At 38.4% G+C, this 23029-nt stretch overlaps 1 protein-coding gene across 1 annotated transcript; it reads right to left on the reverse strand.

Moving 5' to 3' along the window:
* Positions 1 to 102: 102 nt before the first annotated feature.
* Positions 103 to 22040, reverse strand: rassf3 (Ras association domain family member 3). The gene is made up of 5 exons (XM_058773430.1): positions 21528 to 22040; positions 7741 to 7848; positions 5477 to 5732; positions 2737 to 2852; positions 103 to 2649 (listed from the first exon to the last, which is right to left on the reverse strand). Exons 1-5 carry the CDS (start codon positions 21648 to 21650, stop codon positions 2500 to 2502), a joined length of 753 nt encoding a protein of 250 aa, XP_058629413.1. The 5' UTR covers positions 21651 to 22040; the 3' UTR covers positions 103 to 2499.
* Positions 22041 to 23029: the final 989 nt, after the last annotated feature.

A 23029-nucleotide genomic window follows, 5' to 3' on the forward strand; every position in this document is an offset into this window, starting at 1 on the left:
ATGTGAGATGAATTTTCCATGGGTGGATTTTTACAGCATGATCCAAGCAGACTCTTGAGCCAGTTTCTCCTCACGCACACAAACACATTCAAATGCAGTGAATTGAGAAACGTTTCATCTTTATTTAAAGAAACCAGGTCTTTAACAAGAAAGGCCACGATCGGTAACAATACAAACCCTCAAAAAAACCTCCGTCATTGTCAAAAATACATGACATCTGGATTCTAACCATGCATATTTAGTCCATAACTCTTAAAAACAATGTTTATCCATGTATGCCACTTCTGGTGTCTTCTATGTATGCAACTTACATCATTCATAAACATAACTTACAACGGTGGAACAAAATGAGATTTTTTTTTGGCAAATGCAGAGTGTTTCGTGAGCGATCTCTAAATGATCTATGCTGTTAAACAGAAAAATCAACAGCACTGGCCTGTGATGTCCTAAAACAGCCTTAAAATATGCATGAATTAATATAACACATGCATGTATATTAAAAATGACTAAAGAAGTTCACTCACATCCACACCCCTTTACTACACAAGAATACAGTTTAACATTCATTCACAGTCTTACTCTACAAACAAAAGCTTGTTTATGAAAAAAAAATTTAAAAAATAAAAATCAAGTACTGAAACAGCTTTAATTAAAAAAAAAAAAAAAAAACACTTCCATAAAACATAACTGAGCTTCCACTAGATGCAATGCCGTTTTAAAACAGTGGAAGACAATAAGCATCTGATGAAGACTAATAAATCAAAATCAAAATAATTCCCTGAATTAAAACATAAAGTGCCCAAAAAGCATTTATAAGATTACTGGTCTTATTCCCCTGCAAAATCTTCTTCGATTGCATATATTGAGACTGTCGTGATGTTATATTCACACAGCAATTACACCAATTACTCTAATTTATATTATTCACCCCAGTGTTTACAATTAAAGTTGCCATGGTAAAACCATCAGACAAGATAGGTACTACTATTTAACCTCAGTTTATTGAGGTGTAAGACTGATTGCACCAGGCAATTTGCATCAAACTTAAATTAAACTATGCATTTTATCTAGATCTTTGGTTAGAGGTTATAAAACTGATATTAATAAAGAAATAAATCTTAAAGCACGCAATCTGTGTCTAAAATAATCAAATGAACTGACACAGGAGAGACTTAAGACTGCAGAGATGTAGTTACAGCAGTTGACCACAAGGTGCCGCTACCTCGCTATGCATGTGTCACAATAGACAACAATGTTGCAGTACCCATCAGAAAAACCGTCATGCAGCACTAGCATACAGAAACATAAATGTGTATACATATTAAAATCACCTACAAGTATCACAAGTATAATTTCAAACACTGTCATAAATGTCGACTTTGTATGCTGAGACAAAGTAGCACTGTCTGCTTTTCTTTTACTGCACCTCACAACAGTAACAGTTTCAGCTATATCTCCATGCAAAGAAAAAAAGCATGTGAAATTAACTTTTGGTACAGTAAATCAGATCAGTGTGATTACACATATATATTCACTAATCAAACTAGCTTAAATCTACTATTTTCAGGCTGTAGCTTCAAAACAAACAATCTTCACTACTTGTCTATTCAGTCGTTTATCTTGAAGACGTCCTCTAACGCATTTTCCAGGGTTGATGATGAGAGGTGAACAGCAAATGCCCTGTTCACTGATTATCTGCTTAAACTCAACCCATCATCTACTGAGAAAGACCGTCTGACACCGTCCAACATCGGTCAGATCTGCTCCAAAACCGCTGCATGACACTTCCTGCATACTTTCCAACATCCTCTAAGCTCCTTCGCCAACTTCCTGAATCTGTTCGGTTCCAATCCCAGCACATCACCTAAGAATGCTTACTTTTTTATTTGCATTTAAGCCATCCGTTCAGAGACTAATGATTATGACTTCGCTTTAGTCCTCATTTCCTGTCCCTACATCACCACATTCAATCTTCTTCATCACAAACATGCGCTTCCTGTCTGTTTGGTCTCACGTGGCCATCAGGTCAACATTTTGTCAACAGCACATCAACACTATCTTTGGTAGGGCACATTATGTCATTTGGTATTTAATATAAAATAAAATAAAATAAATCCCCATCAGTTTCTGGTCGATAAGTATATTTGCCATAAAATAAGACTCTTTTTAGTAAAATAAAAAAAATAAAATTCACCCACATAAATTAAAACAAACAGAAATATGTACAAACCACAGCATCCAACAATTAAATAAAAACCAGATCCGATTTTCACGTTTGCATCGTTCACAAGAGGTAAAAGAACAGAGAAACAACTGAAAGTGTGAAAGAGGGTGGATGGGTAAATATGGCACCTGAGGTGCATTCTGGGAGCTCAGCGCTCTCCTCTGAGTTTCTGAGACAGGTGTCAGCTTGGCACGGTGACACCTAATAAGTGTTCATTACACACAGTGACCACTAGAGGCAGCAGTGCTACAGTTCCTTCACGTAACGTGCTGGCTTTATCCCGGGCCGCCCGTCGCTCTCATGGCCTCCTCCAGTTTCTCTCTGTAGGCGTTGTAGCGTTTGGTTATTGAGCAAATCTGGTCCTGTTCCTCTTTATCCAAGATGCGGAGGAAGTTCTGCAGCTCGGGGATGGAAAAGGCGTCCCACTGATGAACGAGAGAGGAAGATGTGTGTCATGACTGCTTGTTTTTATTAATATAGGATTGAGATAGAAACCTAAAGTGAATGCTCACCAGGACTTCACCGGTTTGCTGCTCCTTCAGGACGAAGCTGAGCGTGTCTGTGCTGGGTCCCGCCACCAGACGCAGGAAGAGAGGGTGTTCTTCCTCTGAGAGCTTACAGGTGTACACTGCACACACACAGAAAACACCACACACCATTACCATCACAGACAAAAACACCACCGGGCAACAATAAAGGCCAGTTCACACCAACTATAACATTTTAATAACCATTCTAGTTCTTTGAGAATTGGGAAGTCCACAGTGCAACAAAAAAATAACGACACAGAAGAATGATATCATTGAAATCACTGGATTTTTTCAAGCTGATGAATGATAAAAACAATGACATCAGAATCCACCTGACTTTCAAACTGAGCACTCGTAATAAACAGTTATTGTTATAGTTATTGTTCATGGTGTGAACAGGCCTTCAGGGATCACAAAGGACAACTGATATATATTTTTTTAACAGCAATGCTTTAAACTAATAATGCATTCAGGACTCAGAAAAAATTCTAAAATAAATAAATAAACAAACAAACCTCTGTCAAGACCATCAAAATACACATTTAATTTCAGATTTAAAAAAAAATAGTTTTTTAGATTCATCATTTGCGCTACAAGAACCAAATTTTGGATTTTTAAAAAATCTTTGTAGCAGATATAACCATTTAAAGAGGATGAATTTAGAAACAATACTTCTCAGAGAGGGTTTGAGCATAAAAACTGTACCTAAGATCCTCTCTGAAAAGTAAAGTTGAAAAGTAATTTCATGCCAATTAAAAGCACATAAACTTTCAATTCAGCCCTGAATCAGGTTCTCTTTAATAAAGGCCTGACAAACCTCAAAGAGGAAGACATGCTAAACAACACTGCTGCTGAATGTTGATCTAAGGCCAAAATTCACAGCAAAAACAAACTTTAAGCACGAAAAAGGAAGCGCACCACTTCATATCAGGAACAAAAGGTAATTCTCTAGAATTTCTTCGTTTACTCTAGCATTATGGGAGATTTTCATCCACCTAGAGTGTGCAAAAGGGCTCAGACCTGCATTTCTTTATTTTTGAGAAACCTCTCATCTCACTTCCTGTTTAATGGGGGCTTCCTTCTGCCTCCGGCAGCGGCTAATCAGAACAAGAAGGGCTGTTATTATGTCTACACTAATGCGGTTGATTCATGGTCTTTATATGCCATACTGCTGTGATATCACACGAGGGTCTGTCTGTTTCTGAGTCGTTTCTGTCTGTTAATGAGCTCTGAGGTGGGAGTTTATCAGTGTCTAACTGTAAAATTTCTTGAAGTCGTCTAGACAGGCTGTTTAAGAGCTGGACGGCCCGATTACATGCATTAAAACCAGCTGTCAAACCCAACCCAAACACAAAGTGTCACATATCTGTCTCCTAGCGTGTGCTGGAGATCTCTCACAGTGCTGAGACCTCATGAAAATGCTCCGTCTCAAAAAAAAAAAAAAAATCATCCCAGACAGCCTCCTAAGCAAATATTCCCCCATTGGCGGCAGCACTTATTGGCTCCTACACAAACTCCTACAAGAGAAGTGAAGATGAGCGTTATTGCTCCCCAAAGTCCTACGATGCTCAGTTCATCCAATAAATCAAGCAGAAGTGCTATTCAGTGCATCTGAATCAACTGCGCCATGGCAAAAGAAACAGTTTTACCTGAGTTTGCAGTCTTATTTTTGTATTTGGATCAGTAATAAAATGCAGTACATTAAAACAAGTACATTAGACAGTAGTCTAGAGAATATATTCAATAAAAAAAGTGAAACCTTAAAAAAATTATAAAATACAAACGTAAATAAGTAAATAATAAAAATAGCATGGATAAATAGATAATTTTGGGATTTACTTAAGAGTAATTTTGTAAAATTTTCCTTTTTTTTTTTTTTTTTTTAAATAAAGGGTAATATCCAGACTTTTTCCCATGATAATGCCTGATGTTTAAGCCATTTTTTTTTTAGATTTGCAGTCTGAAGATAAAACACTGCATAAAGAAAAATAATACAAAGACAAGACATCTTTCTATTGCTTTCTGTATGCAAAACAAATGCAGACCAGTGTAGTCTGAATGACTCTTATGAGTCGGTTCTTTTAATGATTTGTTTCCTTCACATAAACCAGAGCACATTTCAGCCCGGCGCACAGATTATGAAAGCATGTACTTGAAATCACTGAGCCATATGTGTGTCTAGCTTCCTGCTGTGTGAGTGACGTCAACGGGGGCTCAGACAGTGGCTAGGGTCCGTCAAAGCAGTAAGATGGATTAGAAACACTGACATTCTTAGAGCAAAACCAATGCTGAGCGTCTCAGGAATCCACTGTTTAATGTATAAAGCCAAAAAACTATTCAAAATCAATTAGTCATTATTACTAAACTCCGTAGACTGCCATCCCGACCCTTCCCCAGCTCAGAATATCCCTGTATGGCACTGAAATGTGGGGAACGAGGCTGGCTAGTATCTGCCAAAGAGCATTCAACAGGTCGCCACAGACATCAGCTGTTGTGTATGTGTGTTTACTACGCTGGCATGGTGTATTCTTGGCATATACATGCAGAGTAACAGGCCTGTCCTGAGTGCGTCCATAAATACACACGCGTTTCTCAGATTGACCTATTTCAGGAATGCATCCGTTCCTGCCAAAATACATACTGTATGCACTAGGGGACCCGAGTCATTACTGTATGCACACACATGCTGATGCATTTTCCGTATTCGTGTTCGGCGTCTCACCTTGGTCTTCTCTGCTGAAGCGTTTGAACAAGGCAAACTTGGCGGGGTTGTCGGCCACGGTGAACTTTCTCAGCAGGGCTTCGATCACCTGGCGCACCGTGTTGGTGCTGCTGATGTGCAGTGTGTTTATGGAGCCGCGCGGAAGGTAAAACGCCTCCTGACCTTTGACCCCTCCTACCCCGCCTCCTTTCACCGTGATGGGCCTGCGCAGGTCCAACTGCACCTTGATGAAGCCTGTGTACATGCCGTTAGTATTCTGCAGGACAGAGACAGAGGAAAGACAAAGACTGACATTAGATTACAACAGCAAAGACATGATCAATTGTAGCTAAATAAGTGTTTCTCTCGAGTGAGCAGCCATTTAGTTTGAGAAAATGCTACATTGCTGTTTTTAGGATGCATTTCTGGACAATTTTGTTTTATAGAAAAATACTTCAAAATAAATGTTTTTGATTCAGTTCTATATATTTTATTACAGTTAATATTTTATATATTTTAGTTTAGAGTCAAATCACACTCAGTTATACATAGCGCTTTATACAATACTGATTGTTTCAAAGCAGCTTCACAGTGATAAGAAAATAACAGTATAATATATATAAGCTCTTCAATAAATAATAACAATTTCATCATTAAATCATCTCAAAAAGACAATATTGTCAGTATTCAGCTTATTTTAGTTCAGTGTTGATTCAATTTAGTTTTATGGCTGTTAATGTTACAAAGTTAATTAGTCATGAAGTGGACTCAATTCAAATATAAAGTCAACTATAAATATGAATATAAATAAACAAACAAACCAATAAATAAAATACATGCATACAATTAAGTGAGTATCCTTTACTGTTTGTGTGGCAAATAAATACTGCTTGGTTTTATAAATATTCAAATACTTCAATAAGTGTTTCTTAGTAACTTGTAGTGTCGTTAACTGGACAGCTAAGTATAGTTAAACTGTTTAATATGATGAGTAGCTTGTAGCTTGACAAGCTTCAGTTTCAAAGCATCTTCTTCAACGCTGGTGAGCACATCTTGCTGTGGTATCTGACTGTGTCCAGATGGAGCTCAGATTTGAGCTTCTTCTGTCTGTAAGCTCATTAGTTCAAATGGCTGCCGTGACTGCAGGCTACAGGCGAGACACGGGGGGTGTAATTACAGCTCACAAACCTCCTCTGAAACTCCACCACACTGACACACAACCCTGAAACTTAATGATCCAAGACACTGTGGACGCATAATGAGTAAAAGCTCACATATACTAATACAAAGTGTTTGTGCCACCGTGGCTCAGTTAGGTCCAGATGAAACATGTCCTGTCAGAGATCAGTATTTGTTAAAGAGCTAGTATTATCCAGACAGAAGCAATCCTGCGATAAGCAGCTGGGCTCTGGACAAAGGTACAGTGGTAAAGTCTGATGTTTTGACATAACAATCCTTATGGCTGTTACATGGTCCATGAGAAGTCGTGATAAACAGATGACAGAGACGATAATAAAGCAGCAATGATAATTAATCTTAGAAAATAAGATTTCAAAAATCTATATTAAAAATACGGTCTTCGAGTTCATAGAATTGCAATTTGCATTCATGTTGTTGTTTTTTTGTATCATTTGACATTGATAAAGCTCTTTATTAAAGAGGCAATCATAATTCTGAGACATTGAAATAGAAAAAAATTTGACAAAAATGTATATTAAAAATATTTGTACCACTTTTTTCTTTTTTTTCTTTTTTAATTAATGACTATAAAAAATATCAAGTGGTGTAACTATTAAGCAAAAGTAAAATATTACAAAAAGATAAAGCTTCAATGAAAACAGTTTTATATGTGTGTGTGTGTGTGTGTCTAACTGGCTTTCTTAAGTTAATCAATTTGACAACCTGAACTAGTTTTGGGGTGAAAAGTGGATTTAGGGTCTGTAATATAACAATATGATTTTGTAATTTAATTTTTATTTTTTGTCAAAATATTAATATTTATTTATATTATATTTATCTTATATATATATATATATATATATTTATCTTATATATATATATATATATATATATATATATATATATATATATATATATATATATATAAAAATCCATAATATATATTATACACAATCCAGAATTTTATTTCTGGAGGAACTTGTGCTAACAAACACTTATGTTCACGTGGACGGACTTTTGAATTCTGAAAATTATTAGCGATTAGATTTGAGTGATTCGTTTTTATTGGTCTATTAGTGAATGATATAGGTTCACCATTAACTCACCAGTGTCATTTTAAAGTGGTCACGTGACTCTGTGTTGTACTGCTCAACCTTCTTTCTGATCTCCTCATTAGTGAGATGAGTTCGCAGCTCTTTCTCTTTCTCCACATCCTGAAACACAGAAACACAGACAGTGAATACAAGCATTTCACACAGGTCACAGGTCAACCTCGCAGCTCGTTTTGACAGAAGGAGGAGGTACGACTCCAGTACTGCTGAATAATGAAGTCATTCAAATCAAAGGCTTCTTTGTCATGAGCCTGTTACTGATGTGGGAGCCCAAAACACCCACATATACACCCTCCTAACTGACATCCACGTGTCAAATGGAGATTACCGCTATACTTCTCAAACAGGATATCATGCAGTAAACAGCAGTAGGTAAACAAACAATTGCTTTTTCAATGTTTTTATTTGTAATTTAAAGATCAAATGCATCTTGTTCCTTGACATCCAATGACATGACCAAGATATGAACCCTTAAAGTGTTTATAATACTTCACTCTCCAAGAACAATATAGCCTTTAAAAGCTACAACTAGCAGAATATTGTATGAAACGTGTGCAGTGCACTCTGGTCTTACATGGTCATATCACCAAGAAGCTGATCTGCTTTCATGAGCGCTCCAAGCTCAAAACAAAAGCACAGAGCCCCTTATAAGGGAACGGTCCTGGGCTGAAGTGACAACACATTGACGGACAAGGGTCGTCTCATCTAACAGAGTCCAGAGGCTGAATACTGTGAACTGTTAAAGACAGTCGTCATTCCCCTCCTGCACGGGCCAAGACTGCCTGGAGTGTTTGCAATAACAGGTGGTTTTGTGTTGCGTGCATTGTTAGTGAACTTTACAGTGCATGACTCACGCTGTTTTCATACCCAGAAAACATCTACTTAAAGGCTAAACACCTTTTTGAATTCCTAAGTTTATAATAAAGCCCTAAAGCTCTGAGAATAAAAATATTTCCGCTACTTTGCTGCTGTAGTATTAGTGATGTGAAAAACTACCACACATCTTCAAAAAGACTATATAATAATTGTATTATTCTTTCTACGCTAGGTTCAGCGTTCCTTTAGGATAACTGACAACATAACTAAATACCTGTAAATAAATAACTATAAAACCATATTTAAGTTTATAATTCTCAGAGAGGGTTTTCCCATGCGAATGCTAAAGCACAATACGTTAAAGCCCTCTCCTGTCTATAAACTGATCATTAAAGCAATGCCGATAACAAAATCTAGTTAAAACTCACTAGTGAGACTAGTCATCTATCCTGAACCATCTGAAGTTAATCCATTTGCTCATAAATCCATTCCTGGTGCTACTTTGCTTTACAGGGGTACAAACTCGTCAGGGGTGAAAAAGGTGACAATGAAATGAATAAAATGAAAACTATATAAGTTACATAGCCTACACACAATATTATTATATAATTATAATAGAATATATAATTATTCAGTTTACATCACCTTCATAAATGAAATAAAACGGAAAAAAGAAAAAACACATGCACATTCTTCATTCGGTCATAAGTTGCTTGCCGTTAGCTTGTTCCTACACGTTTTACATAGCCTCTGGAAATATGGATAGCATGCCTGCAGCGTCTAAAAGTTAGGCTTCAGGAGTGAGATTGGTTGGTTGAGGGAAAGAACATTAAGGTAAGCCAATCAGAGGCAGAGTAGGGCGGGTCCATTCCTTTGCCAACGGGGGAAAAAACGCTACAGGTGACGTGACACAGATGACACGCAGATACGACCCCCTCCCCCCATTAATTTTTTTTTTTACAGATCTACACGATTCACGTGATTGACCTATTTCAAGGTGAAAACGGCGAATTTCGCCGAAAGGTGACAAGTTTGCACCCCTGGCTTTAGTACGGGTCGGGGTGATTACACCTAGTGGTCGACCGATATTGTTTTTTTGACAGCCGATGCCTGGGTTTTATATATTTTAATTAATATTTAAGAAATTTAAAATAATTTGAAAATGGATTAAGAAAGTAAATGTGTAAAATAAACAATTATACTTTAGATGACAAAGTATTTTTCACAAATAAATAAATATTTAATAAAAATATAATTAAAAAGGAAATAAACACTGTAACCAACAGAGCACTCCGTATTCTGGGATGTTTGTGTGCATTGGGAATCATAATTTTTTCCAAACAAAGCCAAGGTAACACTCATTTTACATACAGCACACAGTGAAAATGACATGAGTGGGCAAAAGCATAAAGCGCAGCATAATTTGAAATCACGAGCTGAACTCTCCTCCTGTCCGCATTCAGTTCACAAGGACCGACCGTCACACAGAGAACACGCGATCATGCAGGTTACAAATACACACTTTATAAGATCTCACAGCTGGATTCGCCTAGTCTGAAAGGTTTGTGAAATTAAATGTTCATTAGTTATTCAACGATTTGTTTAAATTATATAAATGCACATTTGCTGAATGGTGAAGGCAAACAAGAAAGTATTATAATGTTTGCCTTTCTATTACTAATAATATAAAAGCAATCTTTAAAATACTTTTTGCTCAGGCGCTGCCGTTCTCAGCGCTGTCAAAATGAAAGTCCGTCGTGCCGTCAAAAAAGTCCCGCCTTGAACGCATTGGCCAAACAGAAAAACTGATCGGTCAATGCCGATATTTGAAAAATGCCAGGTATCGCCCGATATATCGGTCGACCACTAATAACACCCTTAACTTGACCTTAGCACCCTCATAGCTCTGAATGGGGGAATGCTAAACAAATTAACCCAGTAACAGCTGCTCAACTAGTGCATCAATCAGATATCTTATGGACAAGACTGCTTGGACAGGTGGCTTGTGATATTTGAGAAAAATAAACTTTGAATAAATTAATAAACGCATAATATTCTCACAACCAACCGTATAAATGAGACCTTATGATAGGACAAATCTTCAATGAAAGAGCTTAATCTTTCCAGTACTTTGGATGTGCCAACTGTCACACCAAGAGGGTCATTAGCTTAATCACTTCACCATCCCGATACCCGACGAGCACAAATGCGAATGGAAAACAATACTTTGCAGACATTCCTATTAAAGGATTCGGTCACGTGTTCAGATCAGACCAATTAACTCAACCAAATACTCTTTGATGAAGTCACAACTACAAGCAGAGAGCCCATTAAATCCCTCTTCACCACAATAAAAGCTATGTGCTTTGTAAACGAGGGGCCAAGAGCATCTCAGTGGGGCCTGTTGGGCTGTTGAATGCATGCAAGGGATTGCAGCTCACCACATCAGCTTGTGCCGCCTATGCCGGTGCCGGTTCAGTGATGTGGTCTCCATCAGCTCTATGAGGGTTGTTCATTAGCCAAGCTGAACAGTGCATGTCGGTCATGTAAACTTTGACTGGTGCCCACAAAGTAATAGTGAGACGTCATGCCCCAACAAGGTCTTTACACAATGTAGTCCAACCAGAGTTGACGTTTATCTGTCTTTGTCAAGGTACTGTTGATGTAATGCTTGGGAAAGTAGACACCATGAGCAATGTGTAAAGAACAAAACCAGGAAAGACAGGGTTAACACGGATGCCTCTGCACAGCGGAGCGTGACAAAGGCAAAATAAACACTAACCCGATGAGGTAATGCGACAGAAAAAGCAGCTCTACCTCCCTTGCTGTGAGGGATTGTGTGTCCTCACTCTCAAGTGGAGCAACACATTAAAAGAGGACAGGGAACAAGAAGAACAGGTTAAAGGTATCCTTGAGGTCCAACTGGACCGTCTTTACTTGTCGAGAGATCAATCAAGGTTATTTTAAAGGAAAATTAGTCAAAACAAAAAAGGGAGAAAGTAAACTTCACTCTGTAGGCCCCACGGTGTCCTTGGTGAGCTGATAAGCAAGACCGGAGGGTGTGGCATGTGGTAATGTCAGGGATTTTGTTCCTTGTTTTGAGTCATGTGCTAGCCGAGTTCTGTCACACATGCTGGTCATGACATACTCAACTTAAAGGGAGCAGAACACATGAGGTGTGACCTGACTGGTTTTTCAGGGGCACTCCTATCTAAAAAAACTCTTGACTTGTGCAGATAAAACACTTGATATCATCTGCACTACTGAAAGATAAGTTAGACGAGCGTGACAGTCAGAAAAACAAAACTTTCAGCAGACAAGACAATCGAAAGACAACCTGCTTTTTATTTTTAGCCGAAATTTTGCAGGGGATTTCTGGGCACACATATAATTAGGGCTGCAACAACGAATCGATTAAATCGATAAAAATCGATTACTAAAAGCGTTGGCAACGAATTTCATAATCGATTCGTTGTGTCGCGCGACGCGGAGACGTTTGATTATTAAAAAAAAAAAACTTTAGTTGAGCGTGGAGCGGAGTGAACACACTCGGTCTCTCGCGCACGGATGCTAGCAGAGTTTGGCGCCTCATAAATAAAAACAAAAGTAAAAAAAAAAAAAAAACGAGCGGAGGTAGAGGAAAGATACATGGCGGAGGCAGAGAAATCCGTGCGACCCAAGTCATCCAAGGTGTGGGAGCAGGGCGGCGTTTGCGTATGGCAGAGTATGGCCATACCCTAGCCCAGTCAGGTGCTGTGAAAAATTATCCAAACTTGAGTCGCTTATAATTCGTTTTATTATTTTAAATCAGAGAGTTTTAAAAATAGTAAACCAATGATAAGCATTAAAATAACTTGTCAGTAAAACTTGAACGCCATTGGATCATCGAGCTCTCAGCGAGACCTCGTAACTTCACCCGCCTCCGTTCAGATTGACGCGCGCACAGCCTGGAGAAGATGAGATCTCTGCTTTTTCGCAATGCAAGGGTGAATAAATAATTGGTGTTTGAATAGTACAGCGTTTTCTTTACTCAAACACTATGTCAGTAAAGGATAATGTTTTTGTGTGTTTGAAGAGTGGAGAAGAATTAGTTATTTGCTGTCTATATCGTTTTAAATATCCTGTGCATTATGTGCATAAGCGCTTAATTTGAGATTTTGGCCAAGTGTATTAAACAACAAGAAAAACTAAGCGCCCATATAGCTACAATCAAAGTTATATAACCTGTAAAGTTGATGAAAGCATAATGCACTTAATGCACTTATGCACTGCATAACAGCCGTTCTAACGACAGACAAAACACTCCATCTCCGTCATTCTCTGGTCAAAAACATTATTAACTCCATTTGAGCTTGATTTTCATATAATGTTAAGTGCAGGTGTCTGATACAATACCAACGCTAACGACGCAGTGTTGTTAAATTATTAAATTTTTTGCACTTTCCCCCCCCCCAAAAAAAGTCTATATATTTGGCAGATGTAAAGCATACATGTGTATGTTTTTTGTGTTAGTCCATTTTTATTTTATTTTATTATTATTATAACAGCTCAGGGATGTTCAAGGAGCAACATGTTTGTGCACTTTCTAAAGATTTTAGTTCTGTTTTTGAATAAAGGGTTGGAAATGAATGCTTTTTTTTTTTTTTTTTAAATCCGATTCATCGATTAATCGAAAAAATAATCGACAGATTAATCGATTATTAAAATAATCGTTAGTTGCAGCCCTACATATAATGACTACACTCATCGTGCTTGCCAACGTACACTGATGTGCAAGCTGCAATAAAACACCCCCTTCTCATTCCCCCTACCCCACAGGAAGTCCCTGGCCACCACACCTTTCCTCCCCAACACATTCCTCAACTAATGGAGTTGCTGTAGCGAGCAGTAGAAAAACGGTCAATATCCTTTTGAAAACCAAAGGCTGGACTCACTGGGTGATTGTCTGACAATCAAAGGCATAAAAATGACCATTCTGTGTGGCTTCCTACTCAGCGGGACAGTGGGCAGACTAAACTGCATGATGTGATTATAGAATAGTCAGAACTGCAGGGAGGTTTACAGAGTACAGGAAGTCATGGCCAACAGGAATAGAGGAATAGAAACTACCAAGGAACTTGTTTCAAGCTTGGTGAACACTCACGCCAAAGCTCATCAACTGGTCACATTTATGAAAACACTTCCGTCGTGTTGTGAAACAAAAATATTGAGTCTTATTCTGGAATCTTCGGGTTCAACCATTGGATTCACAAGTTAAGTGACATTGAGTTGCATCGCTCAAGGCACAGGTATACTTAATTTTTTTCACGTTCCATTCAATCCCGCACACAGTCACGTCCTCGCAGCTTTCAAAGTATACTCAACCGTGGATAAGCGCGGATGTACGAGTCTGATACACCTACTTGACTCATTCGGTCAATGGATGGCCGAAGTATACTTTGGCCTTAATGATCCCCGTTTCGTTCTGCAAATCTCAGCCAAATCGCAGTAAGAAAATGACCCACAATGGCATCCATGTTTTACACTTATACTAAGAATAACCTATTCTGAAGCTTCCAACCAGTATTTTGGTGCTTTCAACCAGCATATATTCATGAGGTTATCTATCCACGCTGTTCTATGACTCATGGGATATTTCACTATGAGTACTATAACATCACCTCACAAGGGAATGCACACATATGCCTCATTACGCCCATCAGACATTGTCCTTTAACCCTCAACCCTGTTCTCCTACACTTGTCCAGTGTTTCCCCTACCATTATTTTAGGGGGGCGGCCCGCCCCCCCAACGGCACCCACCGGCACCCGCGGGTTTGTTCACTACTCATACAGAAGCGCGCGTGACGTTTGCGGTGATATTAACGTCTGCTGTCTCACTAAATGAGGACATAAATACATGAACAACATCTCCAGAACTGCTCTGAGAGTCACTTCATGAGCATTCGACTGTTTCATTTGAGAAAAACTATCCTCATATCATATATACACAGAAATGTAAAGGTATTCACGGCAACCCGTCAAAATAAAAGTTCGGTTTCACTTGAAGACACTGGGCAGAAATATATTACTGTTGTTCAGTAGAACTTATATAATAGGCTACTACTACTAAAACTATTAAAACCTTATCTTTAAGGAATAATCATACAATGTCTTCAATGTTATTATCAATATTAAATCCGCTTCAATTTTTATGGCGGGAAAAAAACGGAACCCCCCCCCAAAGCCATAAACCTAGGGGAAACACTGCTTGTCCTCCTACAAATTACAGTTTCATAACTCTGTTTATGTCTATAAGGAACGCCAAGGGAACAAGAAAAAGTACCGCAATGTATATTACGCAAGCCAGGCGTGCTTAAACAGTACTAGGTGTGTGAGGAACTTGGAAAAGATCTTTCATCTCCACTGCTGCTGTGCCCTACAGAAAGGCCAACAATAACACAAGAACCCCACAAGGACTCTTACAAGCTGCTTTCATTGGAAAGCTTGACCGATGCCTTCCAGCAATTTCCATTCTGACATCATAAAGTTCTGCTGGGATAGTAACTTGTGACTGACAGCTTGGTTTCAAAGAGTTTAACCAAAGAATTAAGGTCATTCTAGACCATATTAGTAGGTACTTCACAATATTCCCAAGGCGGCGTCTCTGTCTGACTTAGGATTTATGGGTAAGCTTCAAAGATTACTGATAACATAAGATAAAAGTTAAACCATAAAAACAGGGTGTGGTTTGTTTTGCTTGCAACTAAAGACAACTCTATACTGTAAAAAATGTCTGTTGCTTTTTCTCGGAAAGAAGACTCCTTAAGAAAAGTGAGGAACTTGAGCCCTTCACAAACCAAAAGGACTTGCACACTACAAGTTGAATATGATCCGGGGTTGATTCACACAGAGAGGAAGTGGAGCTGTCTGACTCACTGTGGCAGCCCGACTGATCATAACAAACCTGTCAGGCCAGATGGGAGTACAGTGCATTCACTGAGCTCCGAGACCAGTGAAACATAACCTCACTGTATGACATTGCAGGTCATAATTCTTAGGAAACCTACCCACTCACCACAGCTATGGGGAACTGTGAAACTTCATGGCTGGTGCTCATCTGTTGTTTTTGATTGATGAAATGCCACACAAAGCAGAAATATGAAATCACGAACCAGAAAATATCCAGTGCCAAATCTGATATACTCTGTAATAAATGTAGGCCAAAGGGGAAGATACATGACGTCAAACAGGCCTCTGTTAGCCCTTCAGAGCCATGTCCAGCTAATTTGCAGTTGGAGAACAAACAACAGAGTCTTTCAAATTTATCATTAACAGGATGTCCTCTCTGCACACAATTGCTCGTGATAAAAATTAACCCAGTATGGAGGGTTTTAACTAAGAGTGTAAAAGATCTGGCACAGTCATCTTATGATAACCTAGGAACAAAAGCAAAAAACAGTAAGATTGTGCACTAAAAATGTCATGAACCTAACTCAAAAAAGATCCTGATATAGCTGTGAGGATAAGAAGAATAAGAAGGACCTTTGTTCAAAGTGATATAGGATTCATTTACCGCAGTGTTCATTGACGATGTCATTCCAGAGAAGCGATGGCTTTGGAATGATTTCAAAGAAAGACACAGAATGAAAGCGGCTGAGATCAGATGTGACACATACCAGGTGCAGCCATGTGACCTGTGCACTCAGAGAACTTATCCAGTTTCAAACTCACATTCACCAAACTTTGCGCCCTATCTCCGCATGGGTGTGTGATTTGGGTATGTTTTTTCTAGTGAACGATTTCATTCAAACAACTGGACTAACATGAAAGATATATATACAAACTGATGTCAACAGTGATGAAAGGACTGAAGGCCAGTTTAGGTTTTAAAATGACAGATAATGGAAGCTGCAACAAATATTTAACCAGATTAAGGTGCTTGAATAAAACTGCCAACAGTTAGATCCAATGAAATCCAGGAAGCGACAACCGTCGAGGAAAACTCTGGAGTCTAATCTCGTTTCTGATGGATTCATATCTCTAACTGATCTTTAACAACATAGAGTTTCTCAAAAATTAAAAATGACCTACTTCATCATGACAACTGTAAATGGGCCAAACATTAACAAAATAAATAACCATTCTAGTTCTAATACCACACAACATGTCATGTTAATGTAAAGACGGTTTATATGTAGCAGAGGGGACTTTGAGACTAGATGTATTGCTCCAACTCAATGGCAATGTCAAGCAGAACATTTCCTTTGCTTAAAAACAACTGTTGTTTGATTTTGCATAGATTCAACAATTAATTCCCAAACCATGACATGTGCTCCAAATGTCAGTTGGAAAGTTTATCTGCTGACTAGGCTGAGGTTTTGCGTGACATTCAGCCGATGGTCCGCAACAGCGAGACCAAGAAACAACCCCCTTCATCTGGTCTTATCTTCCTCTTTACTATAATTACAGCTCTTCTCTGAGAAACTGCAACCAGATGCTCTACATGTGGATCCACATGAGTCTAACAGAGCCGTGACCACGAACAATGAGAGGGAGAGAGTGGGATATGCATGTCTGTAAACGTCAACTTTTGACCCATTTTCAAAGCTCGAAGAAAAATCAAAGGCCTCTCTGACACTCAAAAGCAATCAGATGGATAGGGGTCTAGAGGCTTTAATGGTTGCATTGACATGGTATGCAACTACTTATGCTGGAAATGGTGTAGACTTTGGGTAGGAGCTGTTAAATGTTTCTGTCATCAAAGGCAGCTTGTAATAGGCGACCGGAGACACACACCTGGATGATAATCAAATACTCCTCCATGACGCACAATGCTACTTTGTGGACTAATCAGATTAAGTGGCAATGCTCTCTTTAGCTGTGCTTGTTGCCTGATGAAATCAAACATAGTGGCCTATTGGAGCCTTGTAATGTGATGCTTCCCTGAAGAGTCCCAAAATAGTCAAAAATATTGCTTCAGACCTCTTGTGAGACTCTGCATTTGTTTAGATTTCTTAATAATTCAGGTTTGTGTAAAGCAGGATCTGAAAACACTCAGCCCGGTCGATCATGTAACAGTGACTTATTCAGCGATGACAGATGAACAAACACAGTGGAATTCTTTCCATTCTGTGATGCAAGGGCACGACACAAAACATGAACTCAGACAAAACAGAAGCACAAAAAGAGAGTTTGCATGATATGAACGGAGCGAATATTTGGCTCAACGTACTATGTCTGGAGAAAATTTTGTTTTTCACTGCAATTACGCTTCACAACACCTTCTCTAAACAGTTTTCCCTCATGTGAAGGTCTGACACTACTAGCATTTTTTCATAGAACACGTTCAGGTCACATTTCAGCTCAAAATCAAAACACAAAAAAAAACTTGAAAAAATTAATTAAAAAAATTATGTAAATATTATAAAAATTTATAGTTTTCATCATACCATAAGATTATTTGCACATTACTGTCAAATTCTCATTACTAGATTACTTCATTTATACTATACTACTTGAATAGATTACTAGATTACTCATTACAGTAATACTTTAAGTTTTGTAATTCTCTCAATTTTAGCATAAAGGCAGTACAACATACTACAATGATATATTCTCCAATTTGAGGAGAAAATGTGCTTAATTGTTATGAAATAATGGCCCTAAAAACAGGTTTTATTATTATTGTTTCAAATTTAATTTATTTATTTATTTATTGCAAAAGAGAATTTGGGAGTGAAATGGCATGTTTTTGACAGTTTTTGTGAAATTTACAAAGCCAGGCTTTACTCAAATCTTGTTAAATCAAAATATCTGCTATAAATGGTAAGATTATTTATTATAAACAGTCAATCTTTGCCACAAGACCTTTGCACTGCAGCCTATTAATCCTTCTTTTAAATGCTAAAGCTTTTGGTGGTCCATTCAAGAATTTTACATAACTGTGGAAAATGATTTACCAGTCTATAAATGTCTATTCTGGTTTGTTTGAGGAGATATGGGTAGTGTGAAATAAACATTTAGTTCCAGTTCTGTGAATATTATCGTCTCTAGCACACATATTCTTCTCTTGGCTGCTCGGCCTGGATTTACAGCAAGCTGGCGTCTATGCAGGATTCGTGTAAACTCAGACTGGAGTCAGCAAAGGTTTGCATTAACATCCTCGAGATTTAGATTTATCTTTCTGAGTGTGGCTGACATGAAAGTCTTCATCTAATGCTCAGTGAGTGCATGAACTCCTGCGGCTACCAGACGCAATTCACATCATTGACGTGATTAACGATCCACATAATTTGACCGATCACCTGATCCCTAATGATGAATTGACGTAATGACTCAGAACGCTTTGATCAGTATCTGACGGCTAAAACATGCTAAGCGGAAATCTCAGGATAAACCTGCAAAAGCGTTAAACAATGGACGAGAAACTTTCACAAGAGTTCAGAGTGAAGTTTCTTTGTGCCTTCAGCGCCTGTGTTGGCAAAGCATGTGAATATTCAAGGCCAATGACGTCAGGCAGAAACCATTCAACGCCAAATGGTGCAACGCTGCCACAAACACTCGTGGAGAGTTACTGCAAACATGCACATAACTGCAATGATCTACTGGGGTACAGTAGTGACTGGGCCTTTTTCACCCACAGTAAGCTCTTTTGAGTTTTTTCTGTGAGTGTACAATCGCTAATTTAATTTCCGCTCAATCAGGTTCTGAGTTATAAAAACAGCCTGCGGACTGTAGATAACGTCTGTCTTTCTTCAGCACTGTCAGGCCTTTTTCCCTACACTGTCCAAAAAAGCAAAGCTCTCTGAAAGCCAGGAAAACTGTTTTAGCAACTTCAATAACAATTCACACTCTCTTCCAGTGTAAAGATAAACGGCTGCTTAAAAGGATTGTTTACCCAAAAATGAAAATTCTGTCCATTTACTCACCCTCAAGTTGTTCCAAACCTGTGTGAGTTTCTTTCTTTCTTTCTTTCTTCTTCATTAAAGAAGATATTTTGAAGAATGTTGGTAACCAAACAGTTGACAGTAGTACTTTTCTCCCCTTACTATCATGGAAGTCAATAGCTACCGCTAACATTTTGGTTACTGATATTCTTTAAAATATCTTCTTTTGTGTTTAACAGAAAAAAGAAACTCATACAGGTTTGGAACGACTTGCTTTGATAATAAGAAGGCCTAAATGTTTAAACTGCACCTGTACTGCATTCTGAAGTTAAAATGAAGTCAATTAAATGATGCAACAAAATAAACCATAATAACTTTCACTCAATAAACGAAGCCATTATATCTCAAAGTTTCTCTGAGCACTGTGTCCCACGCAAACCCCCATGATCCTGCTGTTTTGCATGCCTGCCCCAGCAGCTGTTTCCCAGGGTCAGTGCATTTGCGGCATGCAAGAGGTGACAAAACAGATGAAGTACAGGGCATATCTGCTCCGCTTTAATATTGCACACAGATTTTGTAAATACTAAGATCTATTTGTATCTTGCACATACTTTGAAGTGCCCTTCTGAGAAAAGCCAGATTTTGGGTTAGGTTTGCTGATGATGAAATACTTTGGAGGGGGGCTTCTTTGTCAGAATGAAGTAACAGGAAGTGAGCTATAGATATGTGCTGGGCACATAAGGAACTGACTCACTCCTTTTTGAACAATTCCTTCTACAGCTGCTACTTTACACGATGAATGGCCATTACACACCGCATGTGTAGACTGCAAATTCTAAAAGCCTGGAATTTGATACGTCAAGACTTATAATGGCTACAGACTCAAATCTAGTGAGCTCTCTTGCTTTCTTCTAACTTGAGAATAAAACTTAGAAAGTATAAAGGACTGAATTGTAACGCTCTCACTGAGCTTGCTACAATGCATCCTGGCACTGTCTTTTCTGTAAAGGCAGCTTATCTTTGGCAGTAAGCATATGATGCCTTAAAATGCTGCCTATGTAGGCAGCTCACAAGGTTTTGGAAGAGAGCCCTAGAAACCCACTAAAACAATCTGCAACAGTTTGCCCCTGGAAAATGGAAGTCACTTGACAACATTAACTCTGTGAAAACTTGACATTTTTCTCACAATTGGGTAATTGACAGAAATGTGGGGGTGATACTGTGAATCTTTTCTCTTTGAGCCCCCCTTACTGTCACACGTGACTGGGTAGAGGCCATATTCAAATCACATGTGGTCAGTAAGACTGGTTAGTTTTACCAGCGGCTGAGACAGGCAATAAAACTATGAAATTATGAGCAGTTGTCTTTGATATGGGCATACGGATGTCAGCCAATTGAGAAGCATGAAAAAGTTATTGAACAAAACAGCATTCATGAGCTGTGAATGGCCTACTTCAACATAACTTCCAAGCCATGATGGCATGACGTAATGCTTTTAAACAAACCAGAAGTCACATACAATCAGATAACACCCTAAATAAAGATAATATGCACAATAAAACAAAACAAACAAACAAGTGTTAAGTGTGCAATGCTGTGCTAAATCCTTCCCACATCATCGTATGTCCATTCACTGTTTGAAACAGTACTTCCTTAATAAAGTCTGACACAAGAGAGGCATTATCTTAAGGTCATAAATCTCAAGGACATGCCTGATGGGATAGCTGCCTCATACTGTGCCATTCACCTATGCAACAAGTTAAATAACAGTGAGATATGCAGTATGTCATGAATATGGTTCAACTCTGTTAATGATTGTTCAAAACACTATTCATGAATCATAAGCTCTAAGAGTTTTATCAAAATTTTAAAAAGAACAGCTGATCCCACCCGGATAGCAATATAGTCAATAGCAATATAGTTAGGCTATATGCATAGGCATATAGATTATAAATCTGAAACAGAAACTACAACACTTAGTTGTGCCATTTTAGCAATATGGCATGAAGGCCTCCATTAACAAACAAAATAATAAACAAATTTAAATAAATAAGTTAGATAAGTAAGTATGTAGGCTATATAATGTAAATACATTCACCTTGAGGTTCGTGGGTTTAACCGAAGGCTTTTTGAACAGGGAAGTTCTTGCAGTGAAAAAATATTCCTCTGAATCCTCTTCCAAACTACTGTATCCACTACTCATGGTGCTCGTCCACGACATTTGAAGAGAACCTCTGACACATCCAAAAACAGGTTTTATATGCGCGCAAGAAATAGTAACGTTACTGTATGATAAAGTCAAACGGGGTGGTGAACCAACGCTGCGAAAGGTGAACGCGAGTCACGACGCTCCGTAACCATCGGCTTTATTGCTCCCTGAAAGACGAAACAGTCGGCAAATTTCAAAAACACTTTTTCGTTTCTGGTTAAATACGTAATATCTATAACTAATAAACGTATGGCGTCTGGAAACGCTATAAATACTTTAAAACCCACGGAAAACGCGCCCGGTCGAGTCCTTCCCTCGCACTTTCAAACTAAACTGACTTCAATAGACTGAACCGGAGCGGCTAGCTGGAAAGAACACACCCACAAACACACATACACATACACACACAATGAGAAACAGTTCCTCATCCACTGGCTCCTGTTGCGTCCCCTACCTGCGTACCTGATGAGTGTTCATTTCAATAAAGTTTCTTTCATAAACGGAGTGGGTGATATGATAAAATAAGCCAATGCTCAATAAAAAAAAAAAAAAAAAAAAGATTAATTTATTAGTAGTAATAATCAGCACAAACAATTCCTCCGCCGAGTAAAATAGTTCATTTATCTGACTGTACACACTGTTGCCACGCAACGTGCGGCAGCTGCTTGGCGTATTAATACAGAATTCAAATTAAGTACGGCGGCAGTTTTGTAACGGCTTCGAGCGCTTTTCATCCAGTCAGTTAATAGTCTTAACTTTCTGCTTTAATAAATGTAATTTTGGCTTTCATAAGAGTAAAAATATTACTGGACATCTTTTAAAATGTAAGTTCACTTACCTCTATAAGTATGCAACACACAGAAGCAAGCTTTCTTATTTTCCTTCTTTGAAACATAGCATGGACTACTTCTCAAGTTGGTGCAGGCCTACCATCTGAGCTAAAAATATAGGTTTGGGGCATTTAATACAAGGCAGTACGCCCATATGAAAGGGTGTAGCTGTGGACCAACGCTAACATGAGGACCGACCGTGTAAAAGTGGATGACAGTTTGATGACAGACTTTTGTGAAAGATGTGTGTGAGTGTGTGTATCATAGCAAGGTAGAACTTGGTCCGGTGACCTAAACTAGCATGAGAACAACAACTTAAACATTGTGATTGTTTATTAACCTGTTTGGACAAGAGCCTGTGGCCATGGTCACAGAGGAAATGGGTTCCCACCACTTTTACAACTTTTCACATTTCATGTGATCAAGAGCAAACTTCCATTTGGAAGCTGCTAACCAGTAAAAAAAATTAACCCACCCAACCAATGACAAATTACAAGCCTCATTTTTATGACTTTGTGTTGGACATAAGGTCTGGTTTTGGCTCTACTCCACAAGCAAACC

Source organism: Onychostoma macrolepis, chromosome 04 (genome assembly GCF_012432095.1).
Source record: "Onychostoma macrolepis isolate SWU-2019 chromosome 04, ASM1243209v1, whole genome shotgun sequence".
Classification (NCBI taxonomy): domain Eukaryota; kingdom Metazoa; phylum Chordata; class Actinopteri; order Cypriniformes; family Cyprinidae; genus Onychostoma; species Onychostoma macrolepis.

What these genes read in the sequence shown, in the direction of transcription:
- rassf3 (XM_058773430.1), bottom strand. Translation starts at nt 21,650, where the DNA reads ATGTCGTGGACGAGCACCATGAGTAGTGGATACAGTAGTTTGGAAGAG. An exon ending in TTAAACCCACGAACCTCAAG is followed by an intron (nt 7,849 to 21,527) that starts GTGAATGTATTT and finishes TCTGTGTTTCAG; the next exon opens with GATGTGGAGAAAGAGAAAGA. An exon ending in ACCACTTTAAAATGACACTG is followed by an intron (nt 5,733 to 7,740) that starts GTGAGTTAATGG and finishes TCTGTCCTGCAG; the next exon opens with AATACTAACGGCATGTACAC.